Source organism: Alligator mississippiensis, chromosome 4 (genome assembly GCF_030867095.1).
Source record: "Alligator mississippiensis isolate rAllMis1 chromosome 4, rAllMis1, whole genome shotgun sequence".
Lineage (NCBI taxonomy): Eukaryota > Metazoa > Chordata > Crocodylia > Alligatoridae > Alligator > Alligator mississippiensis.
In genome coordinates this window covers 10,550,779-10,566,505 of record NC_081827.1, presented here as the reverse complement: position 1 = coordinate 10,566,505, position 15,727 = coordinate 10,550,779, and the positions used below count along the sequence as shown (strand labels likewise).

Below are 15,727 nucleotides of genomic sequence, written 5' to 3'. Positions count from 1 at the left end.
ATCGGTTTCTCAGTTTGGGACATGCAAGAATAAAGCTATATCTAAATGATATACTCACAGCACCTGGAAACAGCCTGTGTGATGCTTGCCTGAGAAACGGGAAGCAGTGTAGCTGCCTCCATGTAGCCTTCTGGGCCAAATAGTTAGCGCTGCTGTGACAGAGCTAATTGGCTTATCCCCCATGTTCATTACCCTGCCATGAAGACACTGCTGCACTGTTCCTGCTTTAGGAGGTATTTTATGTGGAGAAGCAGTGTGATGGAGAACACTAGTGTGGGACTGGTAACCTTATCACACCTAATGTGGGCCTACTTCTGTTGCCTAAGGACTACTCAGATGAATAAGGGCCTTATACTTTATGGAGGGCCTTATACTTTACATTGTAGTCTAATTCATAAAATACAAGTTAGACCTTTTTCCATTGTTATTCAAGCAAAACTCCCTCTAGTGCAGCTTTCTGGGAATACGGTTTTGTTATGGAATGGACTGAAACCTGTGCAAGGACTCCATAGCTTTCCATAGCAGCTCCCTTCCTTCTGCCCCTCTCCCTTCCTACAGACAGCACCGGAGCTGGGAGGTGGGGGTGGGGCTACATCAGCCCAGCCCCAATCATGGAATGGGCAGGTAGGCAACATCCCTTCCCCTGACCCAACAGGTGAATGTCTGTTGGGTTTGGGGCAGGGGTGGGCAATTATTTTGTGGGGAGGGCTGCTTACTGAGTTTTGGCAAGCCATCAAGGGCTGCATAAGAGGCATCCAGGGTGATAAATATTAATTTTCTAAATTTTTTAGGCACCCCATGGGCTGGATAGAATGGCCTGGTGGGCTGCTTCCAGCCCGCAGGCCGCATTTTGCCCACCCCTGGTTTGGGGAATTGCTCTAACTCATGGTGCTTTACGCAGAGTGCCATGAGTTACAGTGGAGACTTACATTTCTGTCAGCACCCCAAGGGTCTTGCCATTGATTTTAGTGGTGATAGAATTCAGTCTTTAGCATATAATGTTACAGGGAGATGTGTAAACCCACTGAATGAACAATGGGGCTCAATGTTGATGTCAATGAGATCATTTTTATCTGCTAGAAAAGCAAAACATAATTGGGAGCAATCAGCTGATGCTGTGTATGTGTGTCCATTATAGTAGGTTGAGCTAATGGGATCCTCTGGGCAGCAGTGTTTAGCAGTAGCAAGTTTACTACACAGCAGATGCATCTACACATGTGCTTTTCTGCGTAATCGACTAATTTAATGTGCAGTAAAGTGTCACCATCTATACGTGCACCACAATTAGTGTGCAGTAGATTCATTTATTCCAGTTTAGGGTAGTCCTGTCAGAAACAGTTACTATCTGATAGCGGAGCAAATTACTGTGCTTAAACACATGTGTAGAAGGTGACATTGGGATTAGTTTACTCCAGCTCAAGTTGTGCTGGAGTTTATTCAGTCTCATTAACTGCACATGTAGATGCACCCAATATGAATAACCTGGATCTCAGTTGTGGATGTCCAGTTTAAAAGAAAAACAAATGACTGAATTGTAACAACTCACAGACCTAAAAACCACATTTGATATTCCCACAATGAGTACACTTTTGATGTTTCCAGCAGTTTGGGAACTGAGAATGCAAGACAGAGGGCCCTGCAGTTTAATAAGCAGCTCAACTGTAAGACTCTTGCAGCAATATAGGCTGGTTGCTTCCTCTGTCACACATCGAGGACCTATCAGTACATCTCCTGTTAATTAACCAACAATAAATCACCATTCTTTGCTGTCTCAGGAATTCGTTTCTTTGTTTTTCAGTGCCTCTATCATTTCAGTTCACACATTTTTCCTCAACAAAAATAATACTGCTATTATAAGACATGGACCACGAGAAGAACCCAAGGCAATGGTTGTTGATTAATCAGGAGCTCCTGGCCTGATGTCCCCTGAATTTAGTGGAAAAACACTTTTTTACTTCAGTGGGGATTATCTCAGGCCCCAATTTGTCATAAGGGAACACTATGGACTAAAAATACTCCATGCAATCTTCGGAGTTACCAATAACTATCTTGGAGGCTCTCCAGAGACACCAAATGGCAAAGATGCGTCTCAGACAGTGTGTCTACACTTCTTCAAGTGCAGCAGAGTGATATGTCTGAGAGTACCTAGAGATGTGTCACAGGAGGCGTACTGATTTGCTTACAACTGCCAGCTTGGTGCATTCAATCCTCACCGAAGGCAACAGCTACAAGATAGCACAGGGGCAAGACTTTATATTCAACGAGGACCTGAAGGCTACTAGACCTTTTTGTCTAAATTGCAGACTGAACACAAACATGTTGCCCTAGGACAGTGGTTCTCAACCTTTCGATTCCATAGTCCACTTTCTCCCAGCCCCGCAACACCACAGTCCATCTACTCCCCAACCTCACCTGCTATCCCACAGCCACCTTCCCCTCACCTCTAATACAACCTAATAGCCTATCTTCCACATGGGCCTACTCACTAGGCTTGAATGATAGTCCTGGCATGGAAGCAACATAGCCATGTTCAGATGGTTAATTAGTTGGCTATTCCTGGGTTATTTAGTTTTGTCTCTAGTTAAAGTGAATTCATTTACCTGTACTGGCACACTAGGACAGCCCTGCCGTTTCCCCTATCAGAGGTAGCATGCGCAGAATTGCCCAACATCTCAGCATGAGGCTGCCTGGTGCTGTGGGAGCATCGAGAGGAATATCGAGAATCTGTATTTCTTGTGGGGCTCAGTGGTAGCTCCATGACTATCCTAGAGCACCTTGTTAATCTCCACGAGTGACAAGGAACAAGTCATTTCCGCTTCCCATAGCCAAAACGAGACCTAGATAAGCTAGACACCAACCTGGGCAGCAGCCTTTTTTGTTGTCTCGAGGTTGATCTGCCAGCATCCGTTCGTCCCCGTTGGGATTCTCTATCACCATGGCTGTGAAGGGGGTCACAATGTGATGGTTGAGAGACATCTGTAAGATTGATTTGGTGATGTTCCTTTTCAAAGCAGCAGTGGGGGCCAGGTTTCTGTGTTGGAAAACCAAAGAAACATTGTGATCCATCATTACATCTGATGCTGAAATGAGAGCTGTGATCTGGGTTATTGCTAAATGGTGACATTGCTATATGATTAGGACACAGGGAATGGAAACAAGAAAGAATGAGGGCCTGAGGAAACTCCTCTTGACTCAAATGACCGGCATCACAAAGGCTGGTCCTATTTCTATTGGTTTCAATTGGAGCTTTCCTTTGCCTTCGATGGATGGCCATGGATCAAGCTCTGTAAGGACAAAAGGTCAAATTCTGAGGTTTACCCTTAGCTTTCACTCAACCTTTGCTCAGGAAAATGTCCCATTCACATCACATACAGTCCCTTAACTGAATCTGCATGCTCCCAAAAGCCACAGCTTATTTCCCAGCACCAGCTGCTACAAAAGGGGAGTGGAGGGAAGACCTGAGGTACAAAGGTGGCACTTACACTTCTTTATTTATTTACATTTTTAATGCGAAAAATCAAAGGCCTGGTTTTGCAAGGTGAATTAACACTGACACCTCACTGATCTGTCAGGCCCTTGCCATGTCAAATAGGTCCCTCTTAAGGGCCGCTTATTTGGCATAATTCTCACCTCTCAGCTAGAAGCTGGTTGACAGTCAAGTAGGCCCACAGCTTCTCAGTGAATTTGGGGTCTGCGTATTTATCTTTGCTCATGAAATCATCCAGTTCCTCGACATCCGCCAGGGTTTCCATGACTAGCTGTGCATTCGACTAAGCAAGAAAGATACCATCATCAGAGTGCAAGCTAAAGGAGTGGAGCAGTTGTGTCTCCCCACTAATAACCCGTCCCCTCGTCCCTGGCTGGGTTTCACACAGGAAGGGTGACTGCGCTCCAAAGCTTGCTAAGAACTTTTTTTCCAACTACTCAGTTGGTGTCATAAAAGATATCACATCTACTCAATGAACCTTGCCTTTCACGTGAGAAGACTTTTAAAATCCATGTTGTCCTTATCCACATTACACTTCCCCCATATTTACTAACAGGGTAGTGCTGGTCAGGATGGGTGAGGGGTGTCTGTCTTTACCAAAAAGACCTTTGGAGGCAGAGATAAGACGAGTGTGTGGAGCTCTTGCTGTAGCTCAAGGTGGGTGAGCTGTACCACTGCTCCCAGAGGCAGGAAGAGAAACAAGGAGTCCTCCCTGCATACCCCAGATGGAGAAGGACTCTTTGGATGTAGCTAGTTTAACCAGTGCTATTTAGGTCCTCGGAGTGGGGGCTTTGGCAAGGAACAGCTCCATTGCCCCTGAACAAGCTATAGTGGAGCAGTCCATGGTGAAGAGGCTGAAGTATAGGGTCTGGCCTACAATAAAAGATTGTTATAGCATAAAATATCACTACCAAGAGATTCCATTGTAGGGCACAGAAAGCTGCATTTGAAGCTGCTGCCACGCTGTTGGCCAAAACCCACCCAGAACTTGTGGTTCTCTACTTCATCAGGCAAAATACTGTATGGATCATAAACTGTTACCACTTCCAGAGAAAGACCCATGTGCATGTGAATGAACCAGACTGAGCTGCTAAAATGAGCGCTCTGTAGAGTCCCTGACTCACGGCAGTGGCTGTGACAACACTCTCCAGGTGCTGCAAGTTTTGAGTGTCGACCTTCCCTGATACCACAATCTCTGACCCTCCAAAGTAGTTATGGAAGCTGTTCTGGGTGATGTCTGACACCGATTCCTGAGGATAGTTGAACTCGATATTTCTGAGGAGCGGGGTGGAGACTTGGCTGTAGAATTGCTGTGATTGGAAAGGGCACAAGTGTAAGGTGGCTACATTGGACACAGCCTTCACTGAGATGCTACTGCCATTGGGAAAAAAAAGCATGCAACCAGAACCTGGGACCAAAACAAGCAAGCCCAATTCTAACCACATGTGTTGGAGTGAGTGGACAGAAGTAGAGTAAGGACTTTCTGGCCATCATTATTTATAGTTTATAGACACAAGCCCAAATGCCAGCTCTTTCTGATTGATGAACTGTGGATGAGGATATAGCCTTCATGACTATAACCCTTCCCTCTATAGTAATCTAATGTGCAAGCCAGCCTGAACTCAGATCTAGATCCAGCTTAATTTTGTGGCTGGGATTGTGTTATGGAATACAAATCGAAGCTCTTGGGTTACTAGAGGCAACTGTGACTGCACAGCATCCCTAAGATTAGATTCCATTATCTGTGGGTGTGCATACATGAGATGCTTTGAGGCACATTAACCTAAATTTAAGGTACATTAGGGTACATGTCTCCATGTGTGTGCCTTTAATGCACTTTAAAAATGGTGATTTGGGGCTAATTGTACCTAAATTTGATACCTGCAAATGATTAAAGTGCATTAATGCATGTGTAAACACATTAAAGCATATTAACACCATGTGAGGACTGATTTGGGATTAACTTTAGTCCCAAGTCACTCCACACACAGAGTATTAATGCGCTTTAATGCCTGCACATGTAGACGCCTGTCTAAACCCACTTAATGTGCATTAAACTAATGTGCATTCAATTTAGGAATGCTTAAATGCATGCCCTGTGACACCAGTGCAAACCTGAAGTAATTCCATTGCTTTCAGTGGAGTTACTCCAGATTCACAGCTATGAGCAAAAGCTGACCCACCATAGGGAAAGGGTGATGGGAAAGCAATGCACCTGCATTTGGGAAGAGGTCTCCTGATTTCCAAAAATCCTCTGGGCTGTGCCGCGGTTTTCCTGAGCAAGTCTCTGCAGGAAATCATAGTCTACATCAAATCCAATCCCAAGGCAGTGCAAAGAGAAGTCATCCTGCATGTTCTGTTTCACATTCTTCTGGATTGTAGTCAACTTCAGCTCACCTTTAGGAGAGAGAGTGACAGTCAGTAGTCTCCTTCAAACTGACTAAAAATGATCCCTACGGATCCTTTTGTGAGACCTGATCCCATGTATCTTGCATAGCTAGGACTCTCATTAACTTTTGGTCTTCTGTTGTAACTCATTTAGAAGGAATGGGGCTGTTCCTGCTTCTGAGAACTTTCATTTCAAACTTGATGTAGAATAAGGAAGAAAAACACTATAATGGTTTACACTTCAGGCCAGACTCATATAGTCTGATCCACATATTAGGTGTCTAAATGGACTTAGTTATTTAAACGTGACTCTATTCCACCCATCCACTATCCACTAATGCATCTAATTTTGCATCACGCCATCACGTTAGCCTTTACTTGAGTCACAAAAAGCAGGAGGAGGGTGCATTCATTTTTTGTATTAATTGCCTAAATCCATTTATGCAACTAGGTGGAATAGAATCTGGACTTTTATTTCTCACAGTTAAGATGCACCTTTGAAACTAGGAAACTAGGGCTAGAAACACAATTTTTTTACTGGCATTTTTAGTTGTGGAGCAGCTTTCTGAAATCATGGGTGGCTCTTGAGGCAATTTCCACAGTCAGCAACCTGCACTAATCCAACCTGCACTTAAATTAATTTGATTTCTTCTTTATTCTCCACTCTTGGATGCCATTTCTGGGACCAAGCTGCTTCTTGGGGACTAGGCATTATTATGTGGGCTGAGGTCATTGGGGAATAGAGGACTGCTTCATGCTGTGTGTAATTACCACTGTTCTAGGTTTTTGCCTATGTGTAATTAAAGCAAGTTACAGTTAAAATATACCAGAAACTTATCCGATTTCTCCTCCACTGGGAAACTAATGTGCAACAACTTAGACTTTTGCTACCAGTTGAGAGAGGATTCAAACTGGTGGAAGAAGATTTTGTTAACTCATCTGTAGAGCATGCCTGTGTTGCCTGTATGTCTTGGACTACTTCCACTGAAGTCACCAAGTGTAAGAGCCTTACCTACAGTGGGGTCTCCATCGGACACAAAGACGATCATAGAGACCGAGTTCGGGTCCAGCATTCCTAAGTTTTTGGCTTCATTTAGAATGAATGTTGCTCGAAGAAGAGCTTCATTGATGTTTGTACCTGTTAAAGAGGCAATGACAAGCATGGCTCCTATTCACAAAATCACAGAAAAAAAGTAGGTCTGGAACAAACCTTCAGAAGTCATCTAGCCCAACCCCCTGCTCAAGGCAGGATCACACCTAGCCAATCTATCTCATACAAGTCCTTGTCTAACCCATTCCTAAAACTGCATAATCAATGCTGCTACAAGGCTTATTTCCCAAAGACACCAAAAACACCTGCCACAAATAAAGCAAGGAGATGAGGGCTACTAGCATCCCACTGCTGTAAGGGTTGTTAAAATGCACCCAACATATTCATTCAATTCATTGTCCCTTCTTTTAAATAAAGGTTAATGCTGAGAAAGTACCATTATTAGCCCCTATGGACAAAGACTTCTGGGAAGCACTGAGCACCGAAAAGAGCTGCCATTTAGACCCATAAAGTGAAATAGAATTCTGTCCCAAGGGTCAAAGATCTATGACTTCTCTTAGTGATGAGCTTCGATGGTTAATCCCTCTGTTGATCAAGACATGTGCCTGAATTCTAGTCTGAATCTGCCTGGCTTCAATTGCCAGCCATTGGTTCTCATTATGCATTTTTTTCATTCCATTAAGAGCCCTTTAATAGCTAGTATTTTCTTCTGGGGAAGGTATCATGTATCCCATAAGTAAATCACTTTTTTTTACCTTCCTTTGGCTGAGCTAAGCAGATCAAGCTCTTTCAGCCTTACACCTACAACATTTCATTTGGTTCCTGTAGCAAGGCACTAAGGTGCCCCTGCTCCCTTATGAGGGCAAACAACAAGAAAGGCAGCTTGCAGGTGTCCAGAGGGGCGAATTGGAGAGTCACCTGGAGCTATATAAGCCCAAAGCCTCAGCTGGGCAGGCAGTCTTGCACTGGCAATCATGAAGGGAGGAGCTCCTGGCAGTGGAGCAGCAGGACTCCTGAACTAATAGCGGAGCTGATTAAGAAACTCTGCAGACTAGGAAAGCAAGGAAAAGGTACTTGGGGCAGAAAGGGGCTGTTATCTATAGGAAGGTGGCCTTAGTTAAGCCCAGAGAGGGTTTGGGTGCCTGCTAGAAGATGCAGGTGCTTTTTATTTAGTTGCCCATGGGTTTAGCCTTGAGCTCTGCTGGGGGCAGGCTCAAAGCCTATTCAGAGAATGGGTAGCCCTGGATCCCAGAGGTAGAGAGAGTGGGGTCCAGAAGTGGGCTCAGGATCCTAGGGAGAGGCTGAGACATGGACCAGAGGGTCCATAAGCCCAGAGAAGAGCTGAGCCAGACCAGGAGGTCCCTGGGCCTGGAGAGGGGCTAAGCATGGAACCAGGGGGTCCTGGAGCCGATGGGGGCCAAGTTGTGGGAAATCAACATCATAAGTGGTAACACCCGTGAGGTATGGGGTGTGGTGTAGGGATGGACAGAGCCATGCACTGTGCCCTTAAGGCTACAGGTGCCCTAGAGGGGTGCAGACAGGCAGGGAGGTCCTGTGTAATTTAAGTGACAGCTGAGACCAGGAAGGTCCTGTTAGTGACTTGCACAGATTAAGATTTACTCTACAGCTGTTGAGCAGCCCCCTTAAATAATCCTCAATAAGATCAAGGCATAGGGGGTGAGCAATCTAGGGAGGTCTACCTTATAGCCCAAGCTGGGCAGGAGCTGCGTGACCATCAGGGGCATCACGGCTGCCCCTGGTGCTTGAACCTGGCACAATTCCCCATTGATTTCAATGGCTCTTCCCTGCATCTTCTCCAATCTTGAAACCTCCTTTTAACAATGTGACACAAGACTGGGATGCAGAGCTCCGATGAGAGTCTCACCACTTCTCTAAGCAGAGGCAAAATCAATTTCCAGTTCTTGAGCATCAGCCACAAAAGCTTCCATCTTGTGCTTGTAGTGTGTCCCACCCACATTGCTTCTGCGCCACCAGCATACATCCATCAATGACAGTGGAGTTAGTCCTGGTTTATACCAGGATGGAGAAAATGAGTCATGATCATGACATAGTACAGTAGAGACCAAACTTTTTGGCAAGCATCGCACAAATTGGGCCTATACCCTCCCTGAGTACCACTCCAATTCCTTTCCCCTGCCTGATCTGCTGCTCTGCTTTCTGCCCCCAGCCCTATCTGCCTGTCCCCTTATTTGCAGCATGCCCCTTCTCCCTCTCAAGCTGGGTGAATGGGAAATTGGGGCACCCTGTTACCAAACACGCTTACCCCCATTAGGATGGATTCCCTGGATGTAGTTCTTGGCCTCGTCAATCTGTGATGGGGTGGCTTCAACTAAACCATCCCTCCAGCATCGGACATTGTGGTTGAAATCCAGGAGAGAAAACTGATCTGAAGGCTGTAGCTGACCCAGAATGGCCTTCATCGCTTCAATGGTCTGAGAAAGGAGTTCACAGTCACAGGCATGTTTATGGGTTTCTATTCTTCAAAGCATCCTATAAGAATTAGCTATTTGATATTTAAAGATGCGAGTGGCAGGCAGAGACTGGAAGCTTTTATCCATCTCTCTCTCTTCCTCTGGTTTCTTTGCTCTTTGGAAAATGTAGCTTGCTTCTGAAGAAGCTGGCAAAATCAAAATGGGTCTTTCCCAGCCTGGGTTAATGCCAGTCACCAGAGAAAGAGAGAGAGTAGTGATGAGTGAAGACAGCATGGCCCAGGGGAGAACAACACGTGGGGGTAGGTAGATACGATGGTTAGGAGAGCCAAGTTCTCTTTCTGGTGCTATCATCATTTGCTGCATAAGCCTGGGCAAGTGAAAACACTTTGCTGCACCTCAGTTTCTGCTTCAAAGCCACAGAAATGGAGGGCTATAAAGACTAGTCTCTGAAGCAAATTCAAATAAACCTATACTGCTCCTGAGATGTTAATCCAGCCTGTTCTTAAAATCTCCAGTGATTCTTTAACCTCCTGGAATAACCATAAAGGACATCAGATTCACCCAAAGAGCCTTGTCTGCCTATGTCCTTAGACCAACAGGGCTACAACATACACCCCTGGAATAACCATAAGTGTTTTTAGAGTTAGAAAGGTGTTTCCCATATCTACCCCAGACGTCTTTTTCTCTAAACCAATTGCTTCGAGAACAATCATTGCTCAGTACAGTTTTTCACTGTCCTCTTTATAAAAATTTCTTGACATATTTAGAGATTCATCACATCCTCCCAAGTCTTCTTTTCTAGACTTAACTAATCTACTGCTCTCAGTTCCCCCCTGCTAGTTACATTTTCTAAACCCCCATATTCTAGTTAGCCTTCTCCAGACTGTCTCCAACTTGTTTTCATCTTTCATGAAATCTGGTGCCCACAAACTCGATGCACAGTCCAGCAGAGACCCCACCAATGCTCAGTGGTATCGTATCTGTAGGAATAAGGTGGATGTCTTTGCCCAGTGCTTTGATGTCTCTGCTTGAAAAGTATTGCTCAAGAGCTAAGTGCTATTCAAATGACAACATCCGTGTTGTAAAACATTTAAAGAAGATTATTAAATATGGTGGGTCAAATTCTGAAGTCCTTTACTCAGGAAAACATTGGAGCAGGACTTTGATTGAATATTTAAAGGTCTGACCTAGTCACTTTGAGTGATGATCTGTCCCTGATTTCTAAAGATGGAAAGAGCAGGCTGTACCACAGTCAGAAAAGCAATACCTAGGTATAACAGGGGGACATAAAGGCAAGTCCTTTTGGCTGTAGAAATCAAACACTTACTTGTTTCATTTTCAGGCCCCACATTGAACCACTGACGTCAATAACAAATAAGATGTTTTTGGGCAGAGGATCCAGATTTTCAGGAGCAAAGAAGTGAATAAAATAGCCATTAAAAATCTGCAAAATAAAAATTCCAGTAACTTGAGATCTTGTAAAGATCCTGTGTCACAAGACAATTAATGAAATGAAAGATTTTATTCTTCTTCCTGAGACAAATTCTTCTTTCAGTTCGTTAATCAATGCTTTATATTCCGCAAATATTTGTACTCAAGGTAAGTGTATAATTGTGAACCAAAGTCAAAGAATGCTTTCTTCCTTCGCTAGTCTTGAATTGCGACATTCCAGCCATGAGAATTTATAGTGATACTAGCAAAGTGGCTCTACTGATATTCAAAATAGGGAATTAGTTAGCATAAGTAAATTATTTGTTTGCTGAATTTGAGATACCTTGGCTAAAAGAAAGATAAGGGCTGGTGAAAACCTGTTAAGCCACTTTAGGAACAGCATTGAAATTCCTACTACTCAGTGGAAACCAGGCAGCATTTAAATATTGGGTGCCTTTGAGCGGTAGTTTTTAGGGCAGATCTCTTCTGTGAGGTAATGGCTTTGTAATACACCTGATTTCTAAGTCAGAATTTGTTTTTTATTAATGGACTGAGCTTGGCTATTTGGAGTTCTGAATATTTTCAGTACTGAACCTCAACTTAATATATATTGATCATAAACCAAGAAGTTACACAGGTCCATGTCAGAAGCATCCTTTTAGATCACATTCACAATCGTTGTACAATATGTGAGCACCACTGGTCAGGGCATAGACAGTAGTGACAATTTTCACCCCATCTGGCCACAGCAAGCAGTCTATAGTCATGCCTAAACACAAGCGCACGGCTGCAGACCGCTTCAAAAATGGCCGATTGGGCAAAAATCTGACCCCGCATTCAGATTTGGATGAAGACATTTCAAAGTATAGCATCTTCTGTAACTTGTGTCTGCCAGCCTCTGAGCTGTTTTCAGAATGGGAGAGGGGAAAGGGAGTGGAGGCAGTTCAGTCTGGGTTTTTTTCAGCCCCTGCTGAAGGGTGGGTGAGTATACTGGAGCCCCCCCTGAGGTGGGGGGGCTTTAATTCACCCACCCCACCCTCCAGTGCCAGTTGGGGACCCCCTAGAATGAGCTCCTCCCTGCTGCCTTCCCCGCTTCCCATTCAGAAAACAGGGACAGGCTGGGGGAGAGGAGGGGCCGTGGCTAGGGGAAACTGGTTGTGGCTAGCAGCAAGATTCCCGTCCCTGCTGGAACCAACAGTGAACTTCTGTTTGGTCCGGGGCACCGTTGTAACTCAGAGCTCTTGCTGTAAAGCCTCCCCAGTTACAGCAGGGAGCTGCACTTCTGTCTGCGCTCTCAATTTCTGCCAGAAAGAACACACCTCGGTTTGCTCCCCCTTTGGGGACAGCCCTGCATTGGCATGCAAGAGCAGGGTTTTACACGCGCTTACCCATCCATAATGATTCAACCGAAGTGGATGTCAGCACAAAGCTAATGCAGTACCAATTTGCCATATTTTGATGCATCCATACAATGCTCAACTACTCTTTTGCCTGATTGAGGACCTCTGAATGGTGCTGGAGAGAGCACTATGAAGTGAGAAATGATGGGTTATAGGCAAGATAAGAAGTCGGTCCTGTCCTTGTTACCATTTTCATTAGGACTTCTGGTCAAATCAGAATTTACATAACTCTGGGTGTGTCTACACAAGACGCTTTACTGCACAATAGACTAATCTACTGCTCAATAAAGTGTCACTATATAACCATCTGCAAGAGCTACTGCACAGTAGATTAGTTTATGTTGTGGTTTCCTACTACCTGTAAATACAGGTAGTAGGTTTACCATGCAGTAGCTGCTGCGCAATAGTGCATGGTTACATAGCTGACCAGGAGCAAATTGCTCCCAGGCAGTAGGGCATGGAAGAAATCTCCCCTGTCCTGGGCAGCTGCCTGCTGCCAGGGCTGGCTCCGATCCCATTGCCCCTGCAGCAGGCAGCTTCGGCTCCCAGCTCCAAGATTGGAGCCAGGGGCTGGGACAATTCCCCCCTCCCCTGGGAGCTGTCCCAATCAGAGCCAGCTTCAGCAGCAGACAGCTCCCAGGGCGGAGGGCAATGTCACAGCCCCAGGTCTGATCTTGGAGCCCAGGGCCGGGAGATGCTTGCTGTGAGGGCAGCAGACATTGTCCCTGCCCAGAGCTCCGTGATCAGAGTTGGGCAGCAGGCAGCTGCCTGGGTCAGGGATGGGGTTGAGGCAGCTACCCCAGATGCAGGACAGCTTCCCCCACCCCACCCAAACCCAGGCCTGACCCCAGTGCCCTCTGCCAGCCTAGGGCTTACACCCAGGGGGGCCTGGATCTCTCCCTGGTGGCCGTATAGTAGCAAAGCAGGACAAGAGTATCCCTGCCCTGAACTGCTCCTGTCTGGAGCAAATTTGATCCTGGCAGGTGCATTTGTAGACAAGAACTCGGGGAAAGCTTACTAGCCACATCTACACAAGATGCTACTGGACAGTAACTTGGCTTACTGTGCATTTGTTTAGTACTTGTTTTATACACTTGTTTATAGTACTTGTGTATAAACAAGTGCTTAACGAATGCACAGTAACCCAAGGTACTGTGCAGTATTGCCAGTGAATGCCTTTTTGTGACACTACTGTGCAGTTGCCAACTACTACTGTGCAGTAGCATTGCATTACAGTTTTTTGCCACGAGACACTACTGCGCAGTAGTATCGGGCTACTGTGCACTCAGCACCTCATGTAGATATGGCCACTGTGCAGTAAGCTTTCTGAGCACTAACTGCACATGTAGGCATGCCCTCTGTTCTGTTTGCCTACAACCCCCCTTGCCCTTTCATTGTCCTTTAGTTCTCATCTGTTGGTCATGTTCTGCCAGTGCTTCGTTCCACCCTCGTGGAAAGCAGAAAGTACCAGAGAGAGGTCCTAGAGTCTTCTCCTCTGCCATGGTGAGTCTTAGGTTTCTATTGCTGGTCAAACAGGAGCATGTATGAACAGAATGAACTTACTTCCAGTTCCCCAGCCGCCTTTTCTCTATTCACATCATACTGCACCACAAAATTCCCATCTACTGCCGTGGAGGAGCAAGTGGGGCATTTTCGCTGTTGGGCCAGTGTTGGTTTGAAGGATATGTGGGCCTTGAAATGAGAAATGAAAAATGTGACTCCACTGCAAAACCATACCTTGGATGAACGTGGGATCATTTAAAGAAGCTAGATACTGGTTTCCCTAGATTTATGCGGTACATGCATTCCTGTAGACTGGCGCATAAATTGAATTCACATAAAGCAAACTCACTTTATAATGTAAAAAACAGGGATACGTCCCCATGGCATTGAGGCAGGGAGGGAGTGAGGCTGGGATTAGAGAAGGGGCAGGGGAGGGGTGCGGCACAGCCCAACGGCAGCTCCCAAGGCTGCAGCAGGCAGCAAAGTGGTGGGAACTGTGAGTGGGTGCGTGGTGCAGGGGGGGCATGGGGTGGGAGGTGCAGCTTTTGCTGCTACACGCCCCCTGGGAGGGCTGCAGGCTGGAGGGCTGCGCCAGGCTCATCTTGTCTAGATGCACCCATGGTATTTTTTTTTCCTGGCTGCATTCATTAAAAAAGAAAATAAGGGCTATCATACAGTCAATAATAAATTTTCAATATTTGTGTTTGTGCCTGGCAGCATTAAGATGGTAAGCTCTTAGGAATAAGTGCCACCTCTGTCCTGTGTTTGCACAACATCTAACATTGGCCCATTATTGGAACAACCAAATCCTTAGCAGTAATAGTACAACTATAATTACTATTCAGCCTGTACTCCTGTTCTTTTGGATAGTAGTTGATATGAACAGAAAAGAGTTAAAATGATTGAATCCAGCTGTGGACTGAATTTCACCAACATATTTGTATGTACATTTGCACATTATTCAGTGTGCATTTGCACCACTGTATGCTAAATCTGGAGTCTTTTGCTGAATATGCAGATAATTCAGTTCTTAATTGTATTTTTGGCTGCACTTGACCCTCATGACATGAGGAACCGTAATAACATTGCCTCTTGGACTTCATAGAGTGTTTGACACTTCCTCCTTTTCAGGGCCCAAACCCTATTTAAAGGTAGAGTGGTCTGCATTTTGCAAGGTCTGCATCAATGGTCTGCATTTTGCAAGGCAGATCTTCCCTTTAGTGGTCCTTTCTTTGTGGTGAGCATAAAATTGTTTTTTCATGGTCCCAGCAAATACTGAGAGAACCATATACCCCATGTGAGAAAATATTCCCTGAGATCAACTCCTGCTTTGACCATTACCTTTTTCTCTCCCTTTGACAAGGTAGTGATTCCATCAAAGTGGTCTCCCAGTGTGTTAGGAGTATGCACATAACGAAGTCCTTGAGGCTCGATAATCCGGATGTCTACCTAAAGGAAGAGGGGAGGACAGTGAGAGTGGAGCTGAATTATACCCTCACCCATGCCTCATAAGCCCCCTCCACTGATTGCGTTCAAGGCAGATCCTGACCCGTGTGAATGTTGCCTTAGGAATGGACCCAGTCTTACCCCAGGCGGGGTTCAAACAGTGATTAAAACAGAACAAGACAACACAGTTTTAGTAAATAGTGCCCTCTCCCCAACCTATAACTAGGAAGTTGAATGGGAGGCCTTATCCTACTTTTACTGGAGGAGAAGAAATTGGTCCACTTCTGTCCTTCCTTCTACCTACCCTTCCTCACTTTAGCCTCTGGACCCAAGCTACCAGCGGAGACCCTGGGTCACTGCCCCTTCTTGTCCCACTGTCAGGGAGAAGACTCATTGGCAAGCTCATGGTGTCAAGCATTTAGTGGGGAGAATGAGCTGCTTTTCCCACCTCTGGAGTGTGTGCAGAGACTAGGACAGAAATGGTTTTCCCTTCTTGTCCCAAGACTGGGGCTAAGCCCTTTCTGGTTTTCCTACTGGGTAGGAAATCAGGCAAGGAGTCTGGAGACTG

General features: G+C 45.5%; 1 protein-coding gene across 1 annotated transcript in view; it reads right to left on the bottom strand.

The window, feature by feature from the left end:
* Positions 1–15,727, bottom strand: part of ITIH2 (inter-alpha-trypsin inhibitor heavy chain 2) — a 37,871-nt gene that overhangs the window by 11,477 nt on the left and 10,667 nt on the right. The window contains exons 7-15 of the mRNA XM_014607520.2: positions 15,055–15,162; positions 13,774–13,902; positions 10,707–10,823; positions 9,211–9,379; positions 6,888–7,013; positions 5,703–5,884; positions 4,612–4,797; positions 3,631–3,770; positions 2,859–3,031 (exon numbers count right to left, since the gene is read on the bottom strand). Coding sequence (XP_014463006.1) covers positions 2,859–3,031; positions 3,631–3,770; positions 4,612–4,797; positions 5,703–5,884; positions 6,888–7,013; positions 9,211–9,379; positions 10,707–10,823; positions 13,774–13,902; positions 15,055–15,162 — 1,330 coding nt within the window. The remainder of the gene's footprint in view (positions 1–2,858; positions 3,032–3,630; positions 3,771–4,611; positions 4,798–5,702; positions 5,885–6,887; positions 7,014–9,210; positions 9,380–10,706; positions 10,824–13,773; positions 13,903–15,054; positions 15,163–15,727) is intronic.